Below are 24,907 nucleotides of genomic sequence, written 5' to 3'. Positions count from 1 at the left end.
AAGCTACTAAAATGTTGCCGGCTCCACTTCGCTCATGATGAGAGGCCCTTTAATGGACGCACCGTGGCATGTTAGCTTTGTATAGATTCTAGGTTCTCAGTATTACGCTCCTTGCCGTTGCTGGATCTCTGAGCTGGTGGGGCATTTTTGGCTCTTTATTTTCAAAACATCTTATGCATCCTGAGCCCAAATCTTCATTTCTACCATTTCAGCATTTCTATCCTTCCTTGAAATGTGGTTGAGATATAGGCGGTCGTCATAAGCGATGCCCTGCAAACTCGCTTGGGAATTTCCTTTTGTCAAGGTGGTCATAGCTCTCCCCGCAGTGTTTATGCTCTTGACTTTGAGATTGTTTTTAATGGCTGTATAACTGGAGTTCTCTTTCTGTAGGGTATTTTCCCCGAAACATACATCCATTTGAAAGAGGCAACCGTGGAAGATGGAGGGTAAGTTCTGGTCCAGGAAGGACCACTGCAAAGGGATGAAGATGTAAGATGGTCGTGAAAGAATGTCCTAGTCCCATTGATGTCCTCCTTCGCTTGTTGGTTTTACTTTCTCATAGAGTTCCTCATTTTGGCTTCTCTTTCTATACTTGTCCCCCTCCGGGTACCCGTCCCCAGAACAGTCAAGACAGCAGTGATGAACTCTGAGGGCCTCCCACTTCCTCTTGGAGTTCTCACTGACTGCTCGCTGGGTATGTGCATGTGAGTCCGTGTGAACATCTGGGAAGGAGGGACATCTGTCTGTCTGCCTCAACTCTGAACCTTGAATACTTCACTTAGATGGCAGTACACAGAATTTTCACAGCTTCCTGGAGGAAAGTGCTGTGGTGGTCTTTCAGTGAGATCCTAGGGAAGCAGTGTATGGGAGCGTGCTGTGGTTAAGATCCACTCAGCTTGGAGTATTTGTTTCTTGGTGAGGTCATTTGTCCTACAAAGGACTGACCCTGTGGCAGCCAAGGAAAGCAGGACATCCAAAGTAGGAAGAGAGAATTAAGAAAGTTAAAACTTGAGTCCGTGGCTGGTGCCAGGGAGGCTGTCCGAGTCCCGGAACCTCTAAGCTAGATGAACATTATTGAGAAGTCCAAAGCCCAGCACCCACATTACAAGACAAGAGAAAGAGACATGCTCAAGTTCCCATAGGTTCTCTACAGCAGAACCAGCACCGGGAACTCTTCTTCTCTGCCTCCTAGAGGACTCCTCTTCCCAGTGGACCGTTCTTGGACAGCCTCCCAGTGTCACTTGTGAAGGCAAAGTAGGAGCCCTGTTCTACCTGGATCTGCCAGGTCATAGGCGCGATGCCCAGTTAACTGTGTTACTCATTCAGCAGATACAGATGCTCCTGGACTTGAGATGTGGTTGCATCCTTAAAACCCACTGGGGTTAAAAAAAATCACAAGCAGAGCTGGGCAGTGGTGGCACACGCCTTTAATCCCAGCACTCGCGAGGCAGAGGCAGGAAGATCTCTGTGAGTTCAAAGCCAGCCTGATCTACAGAGCTAGTTCCAGGACAGCCAGAGGTACACAGAGAGATCCTATCTCTAAAAGCAAGCAAGCAAACAAACAAACAAGCAAACATCATCAGCGGGCATCATAGGAAAGTCCACCATTTTATACCATTAATATATGCTAATAAAAAGGACAACAAGATATGCATTTATTTTGCCTAACCTAGGAAACATAGCTTAGCCCAGCCACCCCCAGTGTACAGGAGCTGACAGTTGGGCAAAATCACCTAACCCAAAGCCTGTTGTAGTAGAGAGTAGCACGTCCCTCATGTAACATGTTCGGCACTGGGCCAGAAACAGAAAGCCAGTGTCTGCGCATGTACACTTCCCAGCCATCTTAGAGTTGCAAAATCAGACTCTCCTAAGTCGGGGACCACCTGCAACTTTCCAGAGTTAGCGTGTAAGAGGTGTATCATGAGCCACATGTGCCCTAATACATTGCCTTTCTCCATCTGGAATTCATGCTCAGCTGTCTCCCATGTTTGCATGTTCTCATGGTGGTCCTGCTGCTCTTCTCTGTGTGCTTGCATGTCCTTGCTGTCTTTCTCCTGTTGATAATTGTAGGAGCACCAGGGACCATTTATTGAATAAATGCAGTTAAGCTTACTGTGAGTGAGGATGTTGATTTGTCTCCATTTCCCATGTTGGGAAGCAGCAGAGGACAAGAAAACCCAGTCCTTTCTGGAAGGAGGGCATGGATCAGTCCTTGCAAGCAGGTCTTTGGGTGAGATCACATGCCATGTACCTCTCTACAAAACGGAACAGCTGCCCGATGGAAGCAGCTAATTACAAGGCTTAGTCATCGGCACTTTCAGAGCATAAACTTGGGGAAGTAGAGTCTAGGCTTCGCCTGTGCCATGCATATAGACTATGCTGGTCTCAGTTCTTTTTTTTTTTTTTTTTGCCCTTATTTACCCAGGTTCAAGTTCTCCAAACTATACACCCCTTCAGAGGCAGATCGGTTTATTTCAAACCACAGCAGCCACATTCCTGGCTTTGATTGTCAAGAGTGTGTTGGTCGGGAGAGGCGGCTCCTATCATGTGCAGTCAAGCGTATATCTCTTTGGTTCCTTGTAGGCAGCATGAGACGGTGATTCCTGGGGAGTTGCCACTGGTTCAGGAACTCACGAATACTCTACGAGAATGGGCTGTCATCTGGCGCAAGCTCTATGTGGTAAGCTTCCCCTGGGGCTCCCCTTGGGTGATGATCTTAGGTGCCATTTCTGGACCCTCAGTCTGGCTGTTGGACTGCAGAGCCATCTTCTCCATTGAGCAAGGGTGAGCCTTCCCTGGAGCCCACGATGCTGGAAGGCAGCTGACTCTCATTTCCCCAGAGCTGGGCCAACGCTAATGGGATTATAGAGGGAAGTGGGTGTGATCCTTAATTCACTCTTGCTGGTTGTGAAAGTAATAGGAAGCTATAATTGTAAACACTTGCCAAGGTCTACTTGGGTGCCTCAAACCACGATCTCTCACCACACTGCTATGAAAGAAGATGCAGTTATATCTGCTAATAGTCTAGCAGGAACCCAAGGCACTTGATGTTAGCATCTCCATATATGCCAATAAATAGACATTTTATCAACAGCACAGTGCTCAGCCTGCTGAGGGAGGCATTAAAACCATGACCAATAGCTCTTGCAGACTCGAAACCACATATAGGGTAAGCTGAAATCAGGCTCGCTTCAGTCAGTATTCTCTCCCCCCACACTGTTTGGACCTCCGAATGCTAATACAAGATGCTAATTCAATGGGAAATCACATAGGCACAGCAACATCCTCTGTGTGGCAATAATCATGAGTTTCATGTGTGTTTACAACTGGGACTTTGTGGTTTAAATGTAACCTGCCGTTTCTGAAGTTCATGTTAGAGTTTACTCCACTGTGAGGCATTGAGAAGATGAAGGCTAGGACCGAGACATGGCTCATCAAGTAAAGGCACTGGCATCCCAGCCTGACAACCTTGGTTGGATCCTCTGGACCCACATGATGGAAGGAGAGAGCCAACTTCTCTGAGTTGCTCCATACATAGAATTAGGAAGGAGAATCTTCCAAGGGTGGAAATTCAATCCAATTGTAGTGCTTAGAAGAGAAGACTTGGAAGGTGGTTAGGAGGCTATAAGAACACGAATGTGGAGGCTCGTGATGGGATTCCTGTGACGTCATGTGAAGAGGGAGAGAGGCCGGAAGACCCATGTGCAGACTGTATGTCTCACCGTGTACTGTTCTCTGCCAAGAAAGCCATTGTCACACCAACTCCTTAGCTCTGCTCTAAACTGAGCATCGCTTCTTTAAACACGCCTGTCCTGTAATGGGACTCCCAGCATTTCTAGGGCCTGGGACTGCCAGTATTTAACATCATCAGAATAAAAATGCCTATTTCTCAAGCTCACAAGACACTCGAAGTTCCTTGCAGCATGGTGGATGCGTCTCCAGTCTAAACACTCTTTCCTTGACACTGGAACCCACAGACCCTTTTCTAATGTTTCTTCTCTGGAGACAGGTGAGCACCAGTGGGTCTCGCCTGTGTAGGAGCCTTCAGGCTTCTGTGGGGTGACTAGGAAGTCACATGGTGAGTAATATATTTTCTGACTAGACATGTGACTATAGGCTATATAGCTGGACCCGGGAGTCATTCATTTCTTTGTGTGGACAGTCTGGCTAAGCTACAGCAATAGCCCCAATCTTGTTCTTGCATATGAAAGCAGCAACCAAACCTCATTCCAGCGCCCATCCTAAGAGTTCACACAGGATTTCATGCCGTTCAAGGGCTGTGTATTCCAGGATAAAGCATAGCCTTAGAAATCACCAGCCCTTTGTGGGGAAAACACATGGTATTTCTCTCCCTCCCCAAGCTTCAAAGCCTCGTTTGTGTCCTCTCTTTGTCAAAATGCATCTTCTAAACAAACTCGTCCGTAATGCTCCCTTCTGGACCACCCAAACACTTACTGCTGAATGCATGCTCTGGCCCTTGGGGCGTTATGCCAGTATTGAAGGTGATCTTTTGATCTCTTCAGATGTAGTTGATGGGAGCTCTAACTCTGAGCCCCTAAATCATTCACTCTGGGAGGGAAAGGATACGGCTGTCATCCCTGTGGCCTCCATTGATCACCTTCTACTTACATTGAAAGCACTCTGCTTCTAGTTAATTGATTAGGTAGTGGTGGATAGAGAGGGTTGATGGGTAGGAAATTGCACAGACATGGGCTTGTTTATTAATGTTCTCTCTGGAAATGGTCGAGTGGCGGAATGTATTGGGTAAGTACAGGCTGAGTATTCTGCACTGTCTGTGTTCCGATGCTGTAATTTAATACCTGAGGGGAGGACAACTTATGAAGAAAAGAGACAGCTTTACACCATAGTCCTGGAGGCTCAAGAGCCGGTTAAGAGGAGCCAGTTCAACTCTGGCGGGAACCTTGATGTCGATGGTATCACAGTAGCGGTAGCTTGTATGAAGGAACACTCACATGGCATGACAAGAGAGCAGAACACGGAGGGTCGCTTCATTGTTGGAGAACTCTCTTGAAATACCTAATGAGGTTGGAGCTCTCAATGCCCTTTCATTAATCTCCACTCCTCAGGATCCCCCTCCCACTTCTTAACATCGCTACACTGGAGGCCGGTCATTCAGCACACGACTCCAACTGTATCACAGGCAAACCAGAGGCATTCCGAATCTAAAACTCAAGCATCCAAAATGCTCAAGATTCCAAATCATTTCAGCACATGCGTGATAACACATGTGGAAAAGTCTGTCCTGCTCCTGACCTCATGTGTGACGCTTTCTATCTGTACAGAAATTATCTTGAGGCCACGTTAAGTTATGTTGAGGCTGTTGTAGAAGGCAGAGATGAAGCATAAACAAATTTCATATTTAGACTTAAATGCCAACCCGAAGAGACCTCATCAGGTCTACGTAAATGTTTCTTTAAAAGCCAGAAAAACGAAACTTCTCATCCCAAGCATTTCAAGTCATTTCAAATAAGGGGTACTCCTCCTGTACTGTGGAAGGAGTTTTTGTTATTGTTGCTTGTGCCATGAATAAAAAGACCTTTTCCCTCTCTAGTAGACGACTTTGTTGCTCATTTTCTTCACCATGGCCTCTGTATATCTACAAGTTATCCAGTCAGGTTTCTGGGGGAAAAGAACTGAGAAATAGGGCTGGGAGTGTAGCTCAGTAGGAGAGTGCTTGCCTGCCGTGCATGAGACACTGGTTTCCATTCACAGGCAGACAGATAGATGCACACAAAGAGTCGGGGGAGGGGATGGAGGGAGAGAAATAAGTAAGACTGAGGAAATAGGACCAGTGTGCCTGTCCTGTGGATGCCCCCAGCAGTTCCAGGGGGTGAGCTGATAAGCACTTTTGACATTTCCTTCATGAGCCCCCTACCCATTTAGTAGCACAATTGAATTGTGGGTTTTTTTTCTTTTCTTTCTTTCTTTCTCTCTTTTTTTTTTTTAGCAGAATTGAGTTTTAAGAACAAAGCCTAGTGAATTAATTGATTTTATTTTTAATTCCCTCTCAGAGGCCAGCACACCGTTTCCCCTTAGATCTTAGAAATCTGACAAGATAACCTTCAAATGACTTGTAGCTGCTACTGATTGGCTGGGAAAGGCGTGGACGGTGGGCGGTGCTTAGTTATTGTCTGGGACCCGGTCTGGTTGTGTTCCCGCTAACTGCTTATTCACTAAGGAGTAGTCCCATGTAGTGAGTTTGGTATTAATCACCCGCCCCCTCCACCCCCTTCCCCAGGGCATTGACAGTTCACCTCAGGCAGAATTTCTGATTTTCTTTCTCATGTTAGAGTAGCAAACCTCAAATACCCTGTTTCCCTGGGAAGTATTAAAAGGGGGTGGTGGGGTCCTCTATTATCTAGTTTCCAAGTCTCTCCTCCCTGCATAAATTTTAGCATTTTGTTTTTGGATTGTGCTCACGTGCTCCTTTCTTCTATGTGAGCTAAACATGGTCCTCGCCAGCATACGTTCATACACTGTGTGACATTAATACTCCCATGGATTTCCTCCCATAGATTAGATTTTTCGTCTGTGGTTCTGGGGATTGAACCCAAGGCTCTGTGCATGTTAGGCAAGGGCACTACCACCAGGGCTACATCTGCACGAATTCCTTCCATGAACTTTGAATCTGGCCTTCTGAGTGCCATTGTTAACCACCTCTAGGCTGCCCCCCACAAACTCTCTCCCTAAATGTGCTGCTTCCTGGTTTTGCTCACTTCTGTCTGATCTCACTGGAAGTGTACAGTGTTGATTCAGTGTTTTCTAGAGGGAGAAATAAAGCCTGCTAACCAGGTAAATCCCAGCCATGAGAACGCTGGATTAGTCCAGAAAGGAAGGATGTTTGTCTCCTGGTATTAGCAATTATAAAGAGTGTAGTCATCAGAAATACCTCACAATGGGGAGGAGAGACGTCCATATTGAAGATATGGGACCCTTTACCCAGAGTGGCAAGAGGAAGGCTGTTTGTCCCCAAGACCCTCCCTCATATGGTCCCTCTTTTCTCCTGAGAGTATGTTACTGATTTCCTTTCAACTGTCCTTCCTGGGAGGTGTCGACCTTATGCTATGGGGAGGAAACAAATTATAGAAGCCAAACCTCCCTGCCAAACGGGTTTTCCCCTGCATGCCCTGTCCTAGCTAGTTCTGTGATCTGAATCAAGTCATTCAGAGTCCCCCAAAGTTCTGCAGGATCTTGACACCTTGTAAAAGCGATGCAGAACCTCGTTCCCTTTCTGAGTCTGTACCTTCATATCCTAGCTTCTCAAACCTGGGAAAGCACAAAAGGGGACTGTAGCAGTATCTTCCCACCTGTGGTGGTCTTGGACTCCACCAGTGCAAACCTGTGCTGGTTAGTACTGTTGGAAGCAGCGGCCACAGTCGATGGCCCTCCCACCAGACAATCCTGACTCAGAACTTTCCCTCTCACCCCGCTGTGGCTGCCAGGAATGCAGGAGCCGTTCTCTGTGTACCACACTTATCCAAGGCCGCTGCCTTTCTCTCGTAATCATCTTGGGCAGAGTGGCCTTGAGCAGTGGGAGCAGACTGGATTTCCATCTGCTGTAGATAGTAAGGCTTCTTGGTTGAGGTTCAAGTCCAGGAGGCACAGCTAAGTCCAGAATGCAGAGCGCATGCTCACAGCCGTTCTTGGTAAGCTCTGCCTGCAGAACTGCCCCTTGGTTGGACCAGTCACTGGGTGTTTCCAGGGCTTGATCAGGAAAGGAGGAAATGTCTTGATCGGTGAGGTCACCTGGTGATGAGCCAAGACAGAAGACACTGGGGCTGGACAGAGCAAGCAGTTCTCAGAGGGCTCCCTCCCTTTCTGGGTATGGTTTTGTTTTTGTTTTGGGGGGTTTATTTTTTTGTTGTTATGTTTGTTTGTTGTTTGTTTGGTTTTGGTTTTTTGAGACAGGGTTTCTTTCTCTGTTTAACAGTCCTAGCTATCCTGGAACTCACAGAGATCTGCCTGCCTTTCCCTCCCAAGTGCTAAGATTAAAGGCATGCACCACCACCACCAGCTAGAGTATGTATTTTTATATTCAGAAAAATCCACAAAGCTGATAATAGTCACAGAAAACAAACAACCCTTTAACAGAAAGAACATAGATTCGGGAGGCTGGTAGCCTATCCTGCAGCCTAAGCACAGTCCTTGACCCCCTGGGTTCTCTTCTCCTGCAATTGGAATTAGGTAGTCTGTGCGTCTTGATCATGCACTGAGACTTCAGTGAGTTTTCCATGGGCCTTCCATGATAGCACCTGGCATGCTGCTTCTCCAAAGCGCCAAGAATCTTGAACATTTCCATCATACTACAGCACTTGCCCAGAGAACACTAGAATTTGTCTGCCTACCCAGCTGTGGCCATTGCTTCATCTTCCACGATGGGGCCCAAGGGACAGAGCCCAGACCGTGGCTGGCTCCCTTTCAGCTGTGGTGTTACTTGAATTTGCACTTTCCATGTATTCTCCTCTCCTGCCTCAGGAGATTGGTGTTCCCCAGCTGTGAGATACAGCCGGGGATCTCTGACCTTTTGCTTTCCAGTGGCACTTCTTCCCAGCTTCCCAGCTTCCGTGCAAGTCCCCCTGCCATGCGGACAGGCACGCTGCCCTGACTTAGATATGATTGCAGCTGTATGAGACCTCACTTGCCAGATAGGTATAACTTACCAGTTAGTTTTGTACCCCAGGGAAGTCTCAAACTCTCCATCCTCCTGCCTCAACCCCAGGAGTGCTGGGGTTATAGGTATGTATGTAATCACAACACGGGACCAGTTTTTCTCTTAAAGTTGTTTCTGTGTGTATGTGTGTGCTAACGTGTCTGTGTATGTGTGTAAATTTGGGTGCCTGCAGAAGCCAATGGCTTTGGATCCACCCAGAGCTGGAGTCACGGATGGTTGTTGAACTCTTGATATGGATGCTGGGAACCAAATCAGGACCCTCTACAAGAGCTAAGCGTGCTGAGCCATCTGCCCAGCCCCAGACTTGAATATAAACAGTCGTACATCCCGAGTCACAGGATGCTGTTTCCTCTCTTGGAAATTCCCAAACCAGACTGTACTGGGGTAACAGTGAGACAGGTGTTTTCAAATACAGGACTGTTTGGGAAGCCTGTGACACCTGCTTATCACTGGGTGCAGCCCAGGGGCTCTCCCCTCTTCCCACTGGAGAAGGAGCCCAGTGAGGTTTTTTTTTGAGGCAGGCTGTTCTTTCTGTAAGTTTTGGAGCTGGGGTCTGTTCTTCTTCCTGAAGGGAAAGAGCCTGGCATTAAGAGTAGTTAATACATGCTGTGGAATCAGGGAGTTTAGTTGTTAACCTGTATTCCTAAGAAGGATCCATCTCTCTTCACTTCACTTCCAAAATAAAATCTTGTGCCTGCTATAGTTCTGGGGGACTTTGGAAAAGAGAGGTGGGGGTCAGGAACACGCAGGGCATACTGAGTCACCCTTTTTTCCTGTCACACCCATGGTTTTATTTCCAGGTAGATGAAGGCCTGCCTCTGTCAGTCATTGGTGATTGGCAACACAGACTGAAGTACAGTTTAACTGGTCTCCCTTTGGTCTCCTGTTGAAACTGGTTTCATCCTCAGGCAGAACACGTGATCTGAGAATTAATTACAAGCTCTGCCTCCACGTAGCTTTGGCAGGAAACAAAACGTGACGTGGAAATGCTGGAACGTTTTCTTTAAAAAAAATAATCAAACCTTTGCCTGGCAGGCCAAGTTTTTCCGGGGCCGGGAGAGGAAGTAAGGATGGGTAGGCTGCATGGCTGGATACTTCAGCTGGCACTCAGTCTGCAGCCCGGAGTTAACAGCTACATGGGAAGGGCTTCTTGAGATTATCGTAAAGCTCTGTCCTTGGAAAGCATTTGTTAATTCCTACCCAGTGTGTGCAGGGGAGGGCAAAGAAGAGAAACGGTCAGAAGCAGCCAATCAGGAAGCTGTTAGGTAGGAGGATACATGGAGGTGAGCTCTGTCTTAGCCTGGAAGATGTCTCTGGGCAGGGAACTTTGCCCAAAGTCACATAACAAGTTAATGATAGAATTAGAAATAGAAGCCAAGTCTCCATATGCTCCCTCGGGCACTTTTCCTTCTAAATCATAAAACCCCATGGAAGAGGAAGGAGAGGAGGCGAGCAGAATAGGGGTCCTGACACCTAATAAGTCAACGTCGTGGCCTGAACAGCCTCCAGATTTCTGTAAAACTGGAGTGACTCCCGAGTGACTTCTGCGTTCCTGTCACCATGGGAGGCAGAGCTATCTGTTCTTGTGCCTTGGTCTTTCCCTCCAGAAATTCTAACAAAGAAGGAAAGAGGACAAACATCTGGCTTAGAAAAATACACCAAGTGAGATAGAGGGGTGTCTGTATTGTCTGGTAGAAAACAGTATCTGGGGTGTGTTATGTGCGGTGATGGTTCCTCACTCAAATCGAAACCAGACTCTTAAGAGTTTAAGCCATCAGATTTGTTCCCGAGTTCCTACCAGATCCCAGGGTCGTGCTGACCTTTGCAGGAAGGATCAAAGAGATTACGTCATGTGAAAAGGCAAACCTGGAGAGGACCAAAGATGGAGGAGAGGCTCTGGAGAGGGCAGGCTTGGGTTGGGTAGGATGTAGGAACCAGAGGCCAGGAAGGAGGGCCTGTTAGTCCTTCTGCTGCTGATAGCGCAAACCCCCAGAGTCCAGGTACTGCATAAAGAGAACAGGTTTACTTGGCTCCCAGTATTGGAAGCTGAATGAACGTTCAGGATCAGGGACTGTATCCATCATCCCTGTTGCCCTTCATCTCACAGAAGGTTGTTTCGTGATAGGACTGTGTACAGGGCAAGAACTCACAGGAGCCATTCCGAGCCCAGGTCTGCAGTCTTTCCTAACAGCTTTTTCAAGAGTGAATATACTGATCTCACCTTAGCCAAAGAGCTACCTTCTGCTGAGGTCAGCAGTTAGTAGACTCCTCACTGGTCCAAGAACTGAGAGGAAACAACTCTGTGACCAGTTACCAGTCTAGGAACTGTAGAAGTAGGCCATTGAGAGTCCAGCCTAAAGGAGACATCTGTACTACATCACCTCCCCTACCCGTCTCTCTGTCTCTGTCTCTCTCTGTCCCTGTCTCTCTGTCTCTCACGCATGGTTGTCACCAAGACTCAGAGAACAGCATCCTGTGAAAGGGGGCAGAAAGAATCTAAGAGCCCGGCGCTCCGGGCGGTGGTGTCGCACGCCTTTAATCCGTGCACTCGGGAGGCAGAGGCAGGCGGATCTCTGGGAGTTTGAGGCCAGCCTGGTCTACAAGAGCTAGTTCCGGGGCAGGCACCAAAGCTACAGAGAAACCTTGTCTCGTAAAAAAAAAAAAAGAATCTAAGAAGGAAGGAGAGGAGGGCTCTGAAATGCCATCTTCTGGGTGCAGCATGGTCACATCCGTGCTGCCCATGTTACCTTCAGGAACTCCCAGCGGCTGTAGTTATCCACCTAAGGCCTGCACAAGATCGAGCCAACCACATTCATTGCTCCGTATTCCAGCAAGCTAAGTTAACTGGACTCAGTGGCTTACAACACAGGAAAATGCATGAAGATGGGGAGGGGGCTGGGGAGAAGATAGGCTTAAGATGTACTGTATCTATGTATGAAATTACCAAAGAATAAATTGACTTAAAAAAAAAAAGAACTAACTTAGTCCAGGAGGCTAGCTTTAACCCCTCCCACTCAGCAGCACCCCCTGTGGTTAAATGACCTCCTACCTGGCCACTCAGAAAGTCAACCACCCCCATCATGGCTCTGCATAGGAGCCCTTGGGGAGGACAAGCCATAGCCAAATCCCAGCAGAGGACAACGGGAGAGACAGACGAATATGACATACTCATCCTACTTGGGAGCATGGGATCTTCCTCTTCTGCCCTTACATATCCCCCCCCCAAAAAAAAATGCATGAGCGGCTTCTAGGATGCAAACTACTTAGCTCTGAGTAGTTGGGGCAAAGCCCTTCTCCTTGAAGAAAGTGGGGGAACTCACTCCCTCTGGCCTGTTTCAGCTTGTCTATTGAAAATGAATTTGGCACAGTGAGTGGGAGAAGAATGGCCATCTTCATCCTTCTTTGAGGGGAAGGACTTGGCACACAAGCCTGATATGGACAGGCAATAATTAAATTGCCACGGATATGTCTGATATAATTGAGACTGAGGACTTGTGAGCATGTGCTCCAGACAAAACACCCCATCATGCCGAGGATTCCCAGGCCCCTGGAACCCGTTCTTTCTCAGAGTATGGAAATTAATGTCTTAATTACAACTAGAAGACACTAAAGGAGTGGAGGAGTCACAGGAAAGGAAAAAAAAATTCCCTTTCCATCTAACAGTTGTGAAAGGCATAGTCTGTAGGCTAAATCCCCCCTAGCCCACCCCACCCCAGATTGTGAGACAATGGAATGGGAACATTTTGTGCAGAACTGAACTGAAAAGGCAGAGGTTTTTACCTCTGCTGACTGAAGACAAGACCTTTACATATCTCCCTGTGCTTTCTAAGGGCAGCTCAGGAGGATGTAGGAAGATGTAAACACCTTCCTGGTTCCAAACAGGAACTGCCTTTTGAATTGCGAAGATCCACAGTGTAAATAAAGCTCCTGGAGATCACAGATAACTGGGCACCTCCTCCTCCATCTCCTCTTCCCCCTTTGTGCCCCCATGAACTTTGGATTTGCAGAGTTTTTATCAAAAGTTACTAATCTCATCTTTGCTTCTCCCTGCCACACCTTGAAGGCCAGGCCTCTTCCCTACAGATTTATGCTTTGGTCAGAAATACCTTGGGTGTTTCCAGCTCTGTTCTGGTTGATGTTTATGTCTGAGAATCTGTTCCTGGGGTTGTTAGAGAACACCAATAGGAGAGAAATAGTGGCAGCCATTAGAATGCCCGCTCACCCACTCTCCATCCCCCCCCCCGTGCATTGTTTACATGGCTTATCTTCTCTGTATCGTGGTCCAGACAACCATTCAGGTAGAACCTAGGTTGTAACGGCTTAGACATGGAGTACTGAGCTCTTTTTGTGGTTGACACATGACGGGTCAGTTATAAATTAGCTTTAGAACTGCACAGTCATATAACAGCATCACGGCTTTTACCGACAAACAAGAAACCACCAGCATCATAGTCCATAAGTAGCGAGTGGTTTGTAATTGATGTGTGTTGAATATGGTGTGCTTTTCCTGACTGTCTGAGGGGGCCCTTCCAGCATTTGTATTTTATGTTTGAGACAGGGTCTCTCTGTGTACCCTAATTGGCCCGGGGCTCACTATGTAGTAGAGGCTGGCTCTGAACTCACAGACACACCTCCCAAGTTCCAAAATTAAAGGTGTATACACCCAATTTGTTCATTTTAAAATTTTTAAAATTTTTTTCCTTGTACTCTTCATAATCTGAGATTATTTTGTATATATAGATATAATAATATAAGCGTTATTTATAAAGAGGTGGTGGGGGACTCCCAGGAGAGGCAGCAGCCAGTCACAGGAGGCCTAGTGGGTCCCCTGGTGAGCGGTCTGAGGCCTCAGCAGGAGACAGACAGATAGATATGCCATGCAGAAAGAGCTTGGGTATAGAGTTTATTTAATGGGTTATGGAGGGAGAAGGGAAGGGGGAGAGAAAAGAAAGGTAGAAGCTGCCTCTCCAGAAGAAGAGGGGAGGGGAAGAGGAGAGAGAGGACTGAAGAGGAGAGGTGAGACAGTGGAAAGGGGAGGGAGGTTGGGAGTAGGCGGGACTTGTCTCTTAAAGGGACAGGATACCCAGGTGACAGGCCAGGCCAGCAGGTTACAACAATAAGTACTGAGGTTATAACTCATTGGTAAGAGTACTTGTTTAGCATCTGTGAGCCTCCAAATTCAATTCCAGTGTTGCCAGGGAAAAAAAATAACTTAGTATATGATACATACTTGCATATGCTTGCCTATTTATTATTTTTCTTCCCCTCAATAATGCTGGATTTTCCAGGGCAGAACCTTTGTTTCCAGTTCATTCTCACTGACTGATGGTTTCTTAGAGTACATAATGATCCAGTCGACCATTTAGATAGAACTCAGATGGTGGTGGTTCAGACACCAAGTATTTGACTCTTGAAATTATTGAGATACAAACGTTATTTGGTTGCAAGTTTGCTTTAGCTCAGTTTAGTGAGTTCAATGTCCATTTTCTGGGGCAATTTTTATTTTTAAAAATAAAAAATTGAAGCCGGGTGGTGATGGCGCACGCCTTTAATCCCAGCACTTGGGAGGCAGAGGCAGGTGGAGCTCTGTGAGTTCAAGGCCAGTCTGGAACTATAAAAGTTCCAGGACAGGCTCCAAAGCTACAGAAGAACCCTGTCTTGAAAAAGCAAATAATAATAATAATAATGAATACATACATAAAATTTGAAGTTATCTTTTCCAATATTCCATATCTCCGAAATTAGTTATTTCTCCCCTTGTTATTTGTTATTTCTCTTCCTTCTATGTACTTTGCAGATACAGACACAAAAGGAGTGATTCCTGTCCAGGGAGAGAGCCAGCCAGGGCACAGTCTTCCAGGACTCTGAGTACTGGCATGGGTTATAAATTCCAATCAGAGGAAGGCATGGCTAACTCATCGGCTAAGACTTCTCAGTTGAGACTGCTGTCAGAATTAGGCAGCTGGTGGGGCTGGGGAGCCCTGCTGGCTCAGTAGATGAAGCACCTGCCATACAAGCAGGGGATCTGATTTTGGCTCCACAACGTTTACATCAAAACTGGGCCTTGATGGCAAACAGGATTAATCCCAGAGTTGGGGAGGTAGAGACCAGCAGATCCCTGGGACTTATTCTACCTAAATCACCGAGTTCCTGGTTTAATGAGAGAGTCTGTCTCAGAACAATAATAATAAGGTGAAGTGTGAATGAGGAAGTGCCCTGCTGTTGATCCTGCCTGCACACACACAAACACACACACACACACACACACACACACACACACACACACACACGTGTGCATGGACAACCCCACATATGAACATGGACACTCAAAAGAGGTTTGGAAAGAAAGGCAGTGTGGTTACAGGTGGAGGAAATTTTGACAGATTCCGGAACATTTGGAAGAAATGACCACCATGCATGAAGGAAGCAGAGATACTGAGGTGTAAATGATACAAAATATAGGTGGGAATGTTGTCCAGGCCGGCCACAAAAGGACTTACAGTGTACCCTCTTATCCCTGGTGGGAATGCCTAAAGGATTTTCAATGGAGGAAGGGACTTGGTCAGAATTTTCGGGTGTGTTCATGATATGATGGGTTTATGATTTAGGGCCAATTTGAAACTATTTACTCATTTTAGAATTGCATTTTGGGACATATTCAGAGTAGCTTGGACAAACTTATTCTTATGAACAAAAAAATTTTGCCTCAAAGTGTGCAGCTTACTATGTGACCTACTAAATAAGTAGTACCCTGCGGAAATTCTATGCGAAGATGTTCTTTCTCCATCACATCTTCTTTCCCTTTCTGTCCTCTCCCCCATTTTAGAACAACAAGGTCACACTCTTCCGCCAGCTGCAGCAAATGACATACAGTCTGATCGAGTGGCGCTCCCAGATCCTGTCTGGGACACTCCCCAAAGATGAACTAGCAGAGCTGAAGAAGAAGGTCACAGCCAAAATTGATCATGGGAACAGGTAACCCAAGACAATCCTATCCCAAAGATGTGGGAAATGCCCGGCACCTTCACAGTAAATATCATTCACACCTTTAATACCAGCAGCTGGGAGGCAGTAGCAGACAGATCTCTGTGAGTTCAAGGCCAGCGTGATCTACAAAGTGAGTTCCAGGGCAGCTAGGACTGCACAGAAAAACCCTCTCAAAAAAAACAAACAAAAAATCCTTTAAACAATTTCAAATTGAGGGTTGAGGAGGTAGGCCAATTGGTCAAGCGTTTGCTCAGTTTGCATAAAGCCCAACACAGCACAAACTGGGTGTGCTGGTGCTGTAATCGCAGCCCTCTGAAGACGGAGGCAGGAGGATCGGAAGTTCTGGTCAAGGATGCGTGACTGTATATCAAGTTCAAAGCCAGCCTGGTTGGCTTTATGAGACCCTGCCTGAAAAATAAAACAGAAAATAAATAAACAAACTGCATATTATATATAATTATCCATATTTACAAGGCACATGTATATTGTACTTATGTATAATGATGATTAATAAGGTTAAATAGCAACCTCATCACTTTGGCAGCCATTGTTTCTTTGTGTTGGGAGCATTTAAAATCTTCTTTTCTGGGGATTCTGATGGATAAAGTTAATTTTTACCAACCGTAGTTATGTTACTATGCAGTAGGAAATTAGAAGTTATTCTTCCTACCCAGCCACACAACTGTACCAATGAACCACCTCCTTCCCTTTATTAGTGACTTTGGGAGCCGGGGTTCTTGTATGTGACAAAATATTGAATAGAAGAAACTAATGGGAATAAAGATTGACTTTGGCTAGTGGCTGCGGAGAATAGAGTTCCTCATAATGGGGAAGGCACGGCCGGGCAGCATGGTGATGGTGGCAGGAATCTGTCCTTCGCCTAGCACAGCAGAAATCAGAGTACTCCAGCCGAGAATCAGAGGCCCACCCCTAAGCATAGCTGATACACTTCTCCAAAGGTATTGCAAGTTGTCTGACCAGGGTCACCATCTGACAAGTGTTCAAACCTATGAGCACGTTGGAGATGTTTCCCATCAAAGCCATAGTTACCCCCTAGTAGTGTCCCTGCAGCACCCTAGTCTCACAACAAACTTCTGATCTTAGGGTTGTCAGTTATGAATGGTTATGACTTACTGTCTTATTGTCTTAGAAAATACTTAATTTTGGTGAAAAATGTCCTAGTCCCTTCCTTTGGTCAGATGCTGTGTTGGCCCTTGGGTTCCGGCTGATACAAGAACAGAGAAAATAGATTTTCTGCCCTAGCTTCTCCACTGGCAGAGAAACCAAGAGTGATCAGGCACACAGAGAGAGCTTTTCCAGATGCCTGAGACTATATTTTATTCCAGGGATAGATATTAAATTGATTGCTGTCATTTTCAGCATTCCCCCCACCCTCCCAACCAGTGATCAGGCACATAGAGAGAGCTTTTCCAGATGCCTGAGAGTATGCCTTTATTCCAGGGATGGATATTAAATTGATTGCTGTTATTTCCAGCCTCCCCCACCCTCCACCCCCCATTGGGACTAGGACCATGATTGGTAATGGTACAATTCAGATTCCCTGGTATGTAAGCCATCCTTCTAGCCCACTAATTCTATCTACACACTTGTTGTGTGTCCATTTCTGCAGCAAGCTCCTAAGTAGCACAGGTAGTCACGTTGCTTCCGGGTACCATTGCCTTCCACTATAGGAGAAATTCAGTCCATTCCTCCACATGACCGTGGGTGTGGCCTGGGATTCTCACTTTCAGCCAGCCCCTTCCAGAAGACCTCAGAAGTCCTTTGTTAGCTTTGCTGTTGTTTGTTTGGTATTTAAGTGGTCTAGTCTGTGCTGACGTCATTCCTGTCTCGCCCTTTGCCCCATGGCTCCAGCTGTAGGACTCTATCATATCCCTGTTAAAATACAGTTCATCAGCCTGTTCTGTAAATGCAGTTTAACGAACTGTAATTAGAAACAATTGGCGTCAACGTGGGATACAGCCTTCAGCCGGTTTCACAAACTGCCTCCGTTGTACACGCCACATACTCATAACTAGGAAGTAGCTATGGTAAAGTTAATTACTTCTTTCTAATTTTATATAGGAGGATGTGAACTTGACTGATTTCCTTCTGGGTCACAAAGGCAATGGGAAGGAATTAACTTGGTCACGGGCCCTGTCTCTAGGTCTGACTCTCCTTGCAGTTGAGATGGGACTTCCCTCCCTGATACTTGGCCTCTGTCGTGGTCAGTGTTGATGTCTCCTAGACAGGATCTGGACTCACATAGGAAACAAACCTCTGGTCATGTGTGTTCTAGATTAGGTTAACTGAGGAGGGAACCCGTGCTTAAATGCGGGGCAGCACCACTCTCTGGAGTCCTGGAATTGAATAAGAGAAGCTAGCGGGGCACCAACATACATCTGATCCTAAGTGACAATATAATGTGACCAGCTGCCTCGGGTCCCTGCTATGCCATCTCTTGAACTGTGAGCCAGACTAAGCCCTTTCCCCCTTAGGTTGTTTTTGTCAGATATTTTGGTCACAAGAGAAGTGTGACTGCAGCCACTGCAGCTGCGTAGCCTTTCCTGCAGTCTCCAGACCTGTCTTAAAGCCAGTCGAGGTAGGCTAAGGCTCTGCCCTTTTCTGATCTTGCCACAATAGCATTGGCCCGGAGGTTCCCCCGAGGCCTGGCATAGCATGTTAACGTCTCCCACATGGCAGAGCTCGCCTGCTTTCTTTCCCACACCTGCCCTTGAAAGTGGCTCAGGAAACAGGGCCTTTCTGCCAGGACATCCATGGCCCAGCTCTGCCAGCATGCCATCCCTCTCGGGTCTGGTGGACTGTGGTCGGGCTGCCATGGGAAAGAAGCTGCCAGTGCAGCTCACTCGCCTGGAGTTGCTGTAAAACAGAGAGGAGGGAACTGAGGTGTGGTTGCTTTCTTCCCAAGGACTTGCCGCCTCTGCCTGTTATCCCTTGAGTGCTGCTGTTTGGACATCTCCGTTTGCTCATGCAGGTGCCTGGAAGGCAGACTGAGGGCTGAGAGCAGAATTCCGTTCCACCAACCTCTGAGTTCTTTCTACTTCTGTGCCCATTGGGCACTAAAGCCTTGGGAGAGGGGTGTGGTTATCTCCACTCTTGCCATGCAGCCCTCAGAGCTTCCGTTGCCAGTTTTCTTGTGCCGGTCTCTGTAGTCAGAGCTAACGTTTATTGGTGCTCACTATATGTGTGGTCCTATTAGATGCTTCACTGCTGTTATCTCAGTCAAGTTCTTATGGCAACCGTAAAGGGTAGGAAGCATCTACCCATGAAGGAGTCCAGGCTTTGCAGGATGAAGGGGTCCTAGAGCAAGCAGATGTCAAAGCCAAGCTTCAGACTGTAGTGTGAATGCTAGCAGAGCCAGCATAGAGGTGGTTTAGGAGAGGGTAGCCCTAGGACTTAAGTCTTAAGTCCTCCTTATTGTCCTCCCTTAAGACAAGATTGAGTAAAGAAGTCAGGGAAGGTCTTTGAAGGATGATGTACAGGTTTGTCATTGTTGCTGTGCCTTATCACAGGGGACTGGGCCAGGGAATCACTGAAAAGAGGGCTTTGGTCAGAGTCAGTGTCAATTCTACTGTTATTGCTTTGGGCCAATTTCTTGACACATGCTCACAGGTTTGGGCTAGAATGGCCTCCTGAGCCGTGTTGCATTATTGCAGTGTGGAAAGGGGTGGAGACTGGAAGGAGGGGACCCCCTGGGCTGTGTCCAGCCCCTACCCATTTCTCCTGTGTCCCCTGGGCTTTCTGACACAGGCTCTTCTACAGAGTCTGACAGTGGAGGGGCGAGCTACTTACCACTTCCTTTCTCTTCAGAATGCTTGGACTCGATCTGGTTGTGCGTGATGACAATGGAAACATCTTGGATCCGGATGACACCAGTACTATTGCCCTCTTCAAGGCCCATGAAGTTGCTTCTAAAAGGATAGAAGAAAAGATCCAAGAGGAGAAGGTGCATTTTCTCCTGGGTGCAGGTCAAGCTACTAGGATTGTATTCTTTGCCTTGGTTTTTAATGCCAAAAAAAAGGGAGTAGTAGACAATAGAACTAGAAATGCCTGGAAAATCACATGTGTCCTTATTTTAAAAGTGGGCAGAAAGAATGAGGCCAGTGTTTGTGTTCTGATTTGGAAAGAGAACAAAGGTAGGTAGGGTGTGTGTGTGTGTGTGTGTGTGTGTGTGTGTGTGTGTGTGTGTGTGTGGTGTGTGTGTGTAGAAAGATGTAGAACTATTTTATAAAAAAGTACTTGTATTTTTAAAAATACAAAAGGGTATACACATGTCAGTGCTTGCATATACAAGAGTCACTGGAATGGTAGATTAGAAACAAGCCACTAAAAGCTGCCTCTGGCCCTGGGTTCAGTTCCCAGCACCCACTTAATGCTTCTCAACCACCCATAAGTCCAGTTCCGAGGGATATGTTTCTTCTTCTGACCTTTGAAGACACAAGGCATGTATATATGGTCAAAATGTCTGTACACATAAAATAAATGTAAAGAAATAAAGATGCCTCTGGGAAGGAGAACTGCGTGAAAGGAAGACTTTCTATAGTATAATCTTCTCTGTTTGTTATAAATACTGTACTGTCCAAGATAAAACTGTTTTAAATGATGTGTTTAAAAATTTTTGAAAACAATGAAAACTTAGAAAGATGGAGAAAAATATGTCAGCCACATTCTGACAACATGACCTTCCATGTTGACATTTTTTTCTTTCTTTTAATTTTATTTTATGTGCATTGGTGTATTGCCATGTCTGTCTGTATGAGGGTATCAGGTCACCTAGAACTAGATCTACAGAGCTACCGTGTGGGTACTGAGAATTGAACCTGTGTCCTATGGAAGAACAGTCAGTGCTATTAACCACTCAGCCATCTATCCAACCCCCCCCCCCCACCCATGTTGACATTTTGGTGTATTATTTTCTATTTGGAGGAGGAAAGGTTTACCTGCGTGTTGTTTATTGCTTTTGCCTTCTGGAGTACGGTCATGACAACGTGTGACTGTGATTCTGCATTGAGGGACAACCACACCCAAGGGCAAAGCTTTCTCATGGGACCTTTGTTTGCTGTGAAGTTGAGCAGTGGATCAGGTGATCTAAAATTGATCCTCCTGCATCCACATGGAAACTCCACATGGAAGATTCATGGATCTGCTAAAAACTGAGTTATCACCTGTAAACATCGTGGTTATTTTTTATGTATAGGTATATGGTACACATACATGTAGGCATGTTTGTTTGCATGTGTGTGGACCCACATGAATATATACATGGATATGCGAGTAGAGGTTGGCGTTGGGTCCCTCTCCTGTCACTCTTCGTCTCATTTATTGAGGCACGGTCTCTCACTTGAACCCAGAGCTTCCTAGCGACCCAGTTTGTTTCAGGTTCCTGTCTCTATCTCCTATACACCGGGATTGCAGGTGGGGTGCTGTACCCACCGGGAATTTACACAAATCTTAGGGATCTGAACTCTGGGTCTCATTCTTCCACAGCAAGCACTTTCTATGGCAAACCATCTCTCCAGCCTCTCAGTCAGCATTTGTTGAATTATTTGGGCTCAAGAGCCTAAACAGGACTGCTCTGGTTATCTCATAATGCTGATGTGTTTGTTTGGCTGAGCCATGATTGGTCCACATCTGCTCAGTTCTTAGCAGGCGCTTCTTGAGTATAGTAGCTGTCCTTTGTGTATAGGTTGGCTTCTTTGCCAATATTTTTTTCCCGTTTGCTTAAGTCTTCTCTCCTGTCCTCTGGCCTAGAGCATTCTGCAGAACCTGGACTTGAGAGGCCAGGCAATCTTCAATACTGTCCACACCTATGGTCTCTATGTGAACTTCAAGAACTTTGTCTGTAACATCGGCGAGGATGCGGAGTTGTTCATGGCCCTGTATGACCCAGACCAGTCCACCTTCATCAGGTAATGGAGACCTATGTCACTTATGCTTGGTCTTGCAAAATACGGTCTTTACGTGCCCTTATCCAGGAGCCCTTCACTGGGTTTGAGGTCTAAAGGCTGGGTGTAGTCACTTCTGTAGAAACTAGTGTTTGGGCTCTGGAACCTTTGCACATGGGTGCTAACATGGTCAAGCTTCCGGTTGTGTCCTTTGTGGGGGTTTAAAGAGTGAAGGAAACTGCTCAGGACACAGACACAAAGATAAAGCATTCAGAAGAGCCTAGGGGTGGAATGAGAGAGATGCCGTGGAGCACAGTGGGGACTCATGGCTTTGAGAATAAGCCGGAGGATAGGGCAATGGTGAATGCCCGCCATTATATGTTTGCCCACACCCATGCAATTCACTGCACCAGCTATGAACGCTCATGCCAGCTGTGGGCTACGGGGATGAAGATGTGTCCGTGCAGGTTCAGAAGTTATAGCCAGTTAGATGGGGGTGTTTGGGGACTCTGCTTTCAGCTCAACTCTCCCATGAACCCAAAACTACTGGGGGAAAAAGTCCACATAAAGAAATTTTTAAAGGCTGTGATTGAGCCCCAGTATGACCCTTCCCTGAGCAACTCAGGAAATGGACATTTAGCTTGAGGAAGGTGGTGAAAAGTAATTCCTGGGGCCTAGGCATTCTTACCTAGTAGAGTGCCTACTTCACATTCTCAAAGTCCTACGTTCAATTCTCAGAATAACATAAACCAGGTAAGTGCCACAGGATTGTAATCCCAGCACCAGAAAGGTGGCAGCAGAAGGATCACTTACATAGTGAGTTTGAGGCCATCCTGGGCATCGTAAGTTCCTCTCTCAAAAAGTAAAAACAGTTGCTAAGTCATTTGCGTGATACAGACCATGAAGGATGGATTGAGAATAACATAGAAAATGAAGCTTTTATAAATGTGGCCTCTTGAGACATGTTTCCCTGACTCTCTCAGGCTGGTCAGTTTACTATGTAGCGCAGGCTGGCTTCAGATAACAATGATCAGCCTCCAGAGTGCTGAGATCACAGACCCGAGCCACTGTGCCCAGCTCTGAACTAAACTTTCCCTCTAGCAAAGCTAAAGCTTCTATATAAACAGTCTGAGGTGGAGTGAAGACACCAATGGAAGAAACTTGTCAAATCCCATATCTGAGCCACCCTGAGCAGTGTCTGCCACTGTGTAGCGTGTTCGTTGCAGCAGGGACTCTTTCAGTTACAGAGTCCCCACATATATGGTGTGTGTGCTTCCCCAGCACCTTCTCACGGGGCACCTCTGTCCCGTCTTTTGACCCTTGCACGCCTGCGCTGTGAGCAGCCTCTGTTCCAGCCGCCCACTCACTAAGAGTAATTTCCTTTGTTTTCCTGCTAGTGAGAACTACCTAATTCGCTGGGGCAGTAACGGGATGCCCAAGGAGATAGAGAAGCTGAATAACCTCCAAGCCGTGTTCACCGTGAGTCCTTCCTTCATAAAACATTTTTGGATTCGTTTGTTTTCTGTGTCTATGTATATGCACGTGTATAAGTATGTTGCTATGGTGTAAGTGTGGGGGTCAGAGGCCAATTGGCAGAAGTAAGTTCTCCTTCCACTTGGGTAGGATTCGGGGATAGAGTTTAGGCAAGAGCTTTTATCCATGGAGCCATCTAGCTAGCCCGGTCCCATTTTCTGTTTCTTATTAAATATATGGAAAACATAAAGGAGGAAAAGGAAAGCCATCGTCGTTCCCTGAGTAGGTGTCACCCAGTCATTGATTCACTTAGTGAACACATACTAGGTACCACATACCAGTCTGTACCCTTGAGGCCATGTGTGAACAGAACAGGGAAAGTCGCTGTGTTCTTGGGCAGCTATCGAGCTGATGGAATAGACAAACATATACAACAATGACACCCGTGAGTGAATTCTGAACATCAGCACCCCGGGTGCTTCCTGGGGCTTTGCCAAAGTATTAGTTGGGGAGGCTTAAGTTTTCATTGTATATTTGTTAATTTAACTTTTGTTTTCAACTTACAGTTGTTCATTGATTTTATTATAATGAAAATGGTTTCCCACTCTTGCCCTTTTTTTCCTTTTATTTTTGAGATTATAATGTAATCACATCCTTTCCCCCACTTTCTTTCCTCCCTGCAGGCCCTCCCATAGGCCTCTCCTTGCTCTCCTTCAAACTCCCGGCTTCTTTTTCATTAATCATTGCTACATGCATGTATGCATATTTAACTTTTAGTACATATATGCTGTATTATGTATGTGTGTTCCTGAGGTCACACGGGTGTCATAGTTCGTGTGCAGAGGTCAGAAGACAGCCTCAGGTGTTTCTCCTCCCTGCCACACTGTTTTGAGCTGGAGTCTCTTTGTTGCTTGCCTTTGCATGTACAAGGCTATCCCAAAGATTCGCCCCTCTCCACCTCCAATCTTTCTTAGGAACATGAGGATTATACACGTATGCCACATTACCTAGCTTTACACGAGATCTGAGGATTTAGATTCAAGTTCTCAGCTTACATGGCAAACGCTTTACACATTGAACCACCTCCCCAACCATGAAGCTTGTGTTTTAAATAGTTGATTGATGAAGCGCTGGGAGTAGAGATGCGAGGTGTAGGACCACACCCTTAGCATGCGCTCGACTGTGGGTTCAATGCTGGCATGCTAAAACACATAAATAGAAGACATTGGAGGAAGACAATGAAGTTGGAGAGAGCCAGCGAAGCAGATTACTAGGTAGAAAGAAGGAGAGCTCCTAGACCAAGGTCACGGTGAGGGCAAATGTGATCCAGACCTTTCCTGGGAACCTTCCTCTGTGTAGAGGATTCCCAGTCTCTGCAGGGTGATGCTGCGTGCAGCTCAGGAGCCTGTAGTGTGTACCTGGCAACTGTCTTCTTCTTAGCTTAGAACTTTCTGAGCTTCTTTCACATATGTGTGTATGTATATGTATGTGCATATATGTATATATACAAACATATGTATATATATGCATATATTTATATTTTAGGGCACATCTTGGGGCTGCAAGGGGGACTGGGAAACCTTGATAGGTGGGTCCCCAGCTCCGGCTATCTCTCTTTCTCCCATCAATCCACACAATTGCTCTGTCTCCTACTCTTTCCGAGTCTAAGAAAGGAAAAGTAAGCCTAAATTCCAGTGGCAGATGAAGCAGCAGCCAGTAACACACTGCTTGCCTGTCCCTCTGTCAGCTGCCTAACTCTAGGACATGCACAGGCTTCTCTGCCCCTGCACAGAGTCCTTCCTGTCTCTACCCCTGCAAAAGCAGATCCGGAACCTTCTGGGATTTTACACCA

General features: G+C 46.4%; 1 protein-coding gene across 3 annotated transcripts in view; it reads left to right on the top strand.

Moving 5' to 3' along the window:
• The window catches only part of Dock5 (dedicator of cytokinesis 5), a 178,946-nt gene that overhangs the window by 71,231 nt on the left and 82,808 nt on the right, over window positions 1-24,907 (top strand). For all 3 annotated transcript variants that reach the window (XR_012908002.1, XM_075950267.1, XM_075950268.1), the window contains exons 4-9: window positions 391-446; window positions 2,584-2,680; window positions 15,519-15,667; window positions 19,508-19,643; window positions 21,449-21,606; window positions 22,980-23,061. Coding sequence is in view for 2 of the 3 variants with exons in the window: in XM_075950267.1 (XP_075806382.1) it covers window positions 391-446; window positions 2,584-2,680; window positions 15,519-15,667; window positions 19,508-19,643; window positions 21,449-21,606; window positions 22,980-23,061 (678 nt within the window). In the remaining variant the exon portion in view is untranslated. The remainder of the gene's footprint in view (window positions 1-390; window positions 447-2,583; window positions 2,681-15,518; window positions 15,668-19,507; window positions 19,644-21,448; window positions 21,607-22,979; window positions 23,062-24,907) is intronic.

Source organism: Microtus pennsylvanicus, chromosome 15 (genome assembly GCF_037038515.1).
Source record: "Microtus pennsylvanicus isolate mMicPen1 chromosome 15, mMicPen1.hap1, whole genome shotgun sequence".
NCBI classification, from domain to species: domain Eukaryota; kingdom Metazoa; phylum Chordata; class Mammalia; order Rodentia; family Cricetidae; genus Microtus; species Microtus pennsylvanicus.
The sequence above is the reverse complement of the archived record's forward strand: the minus strand, read 5'-3'. Positions and strand labels throughout refer to the sequence as shown.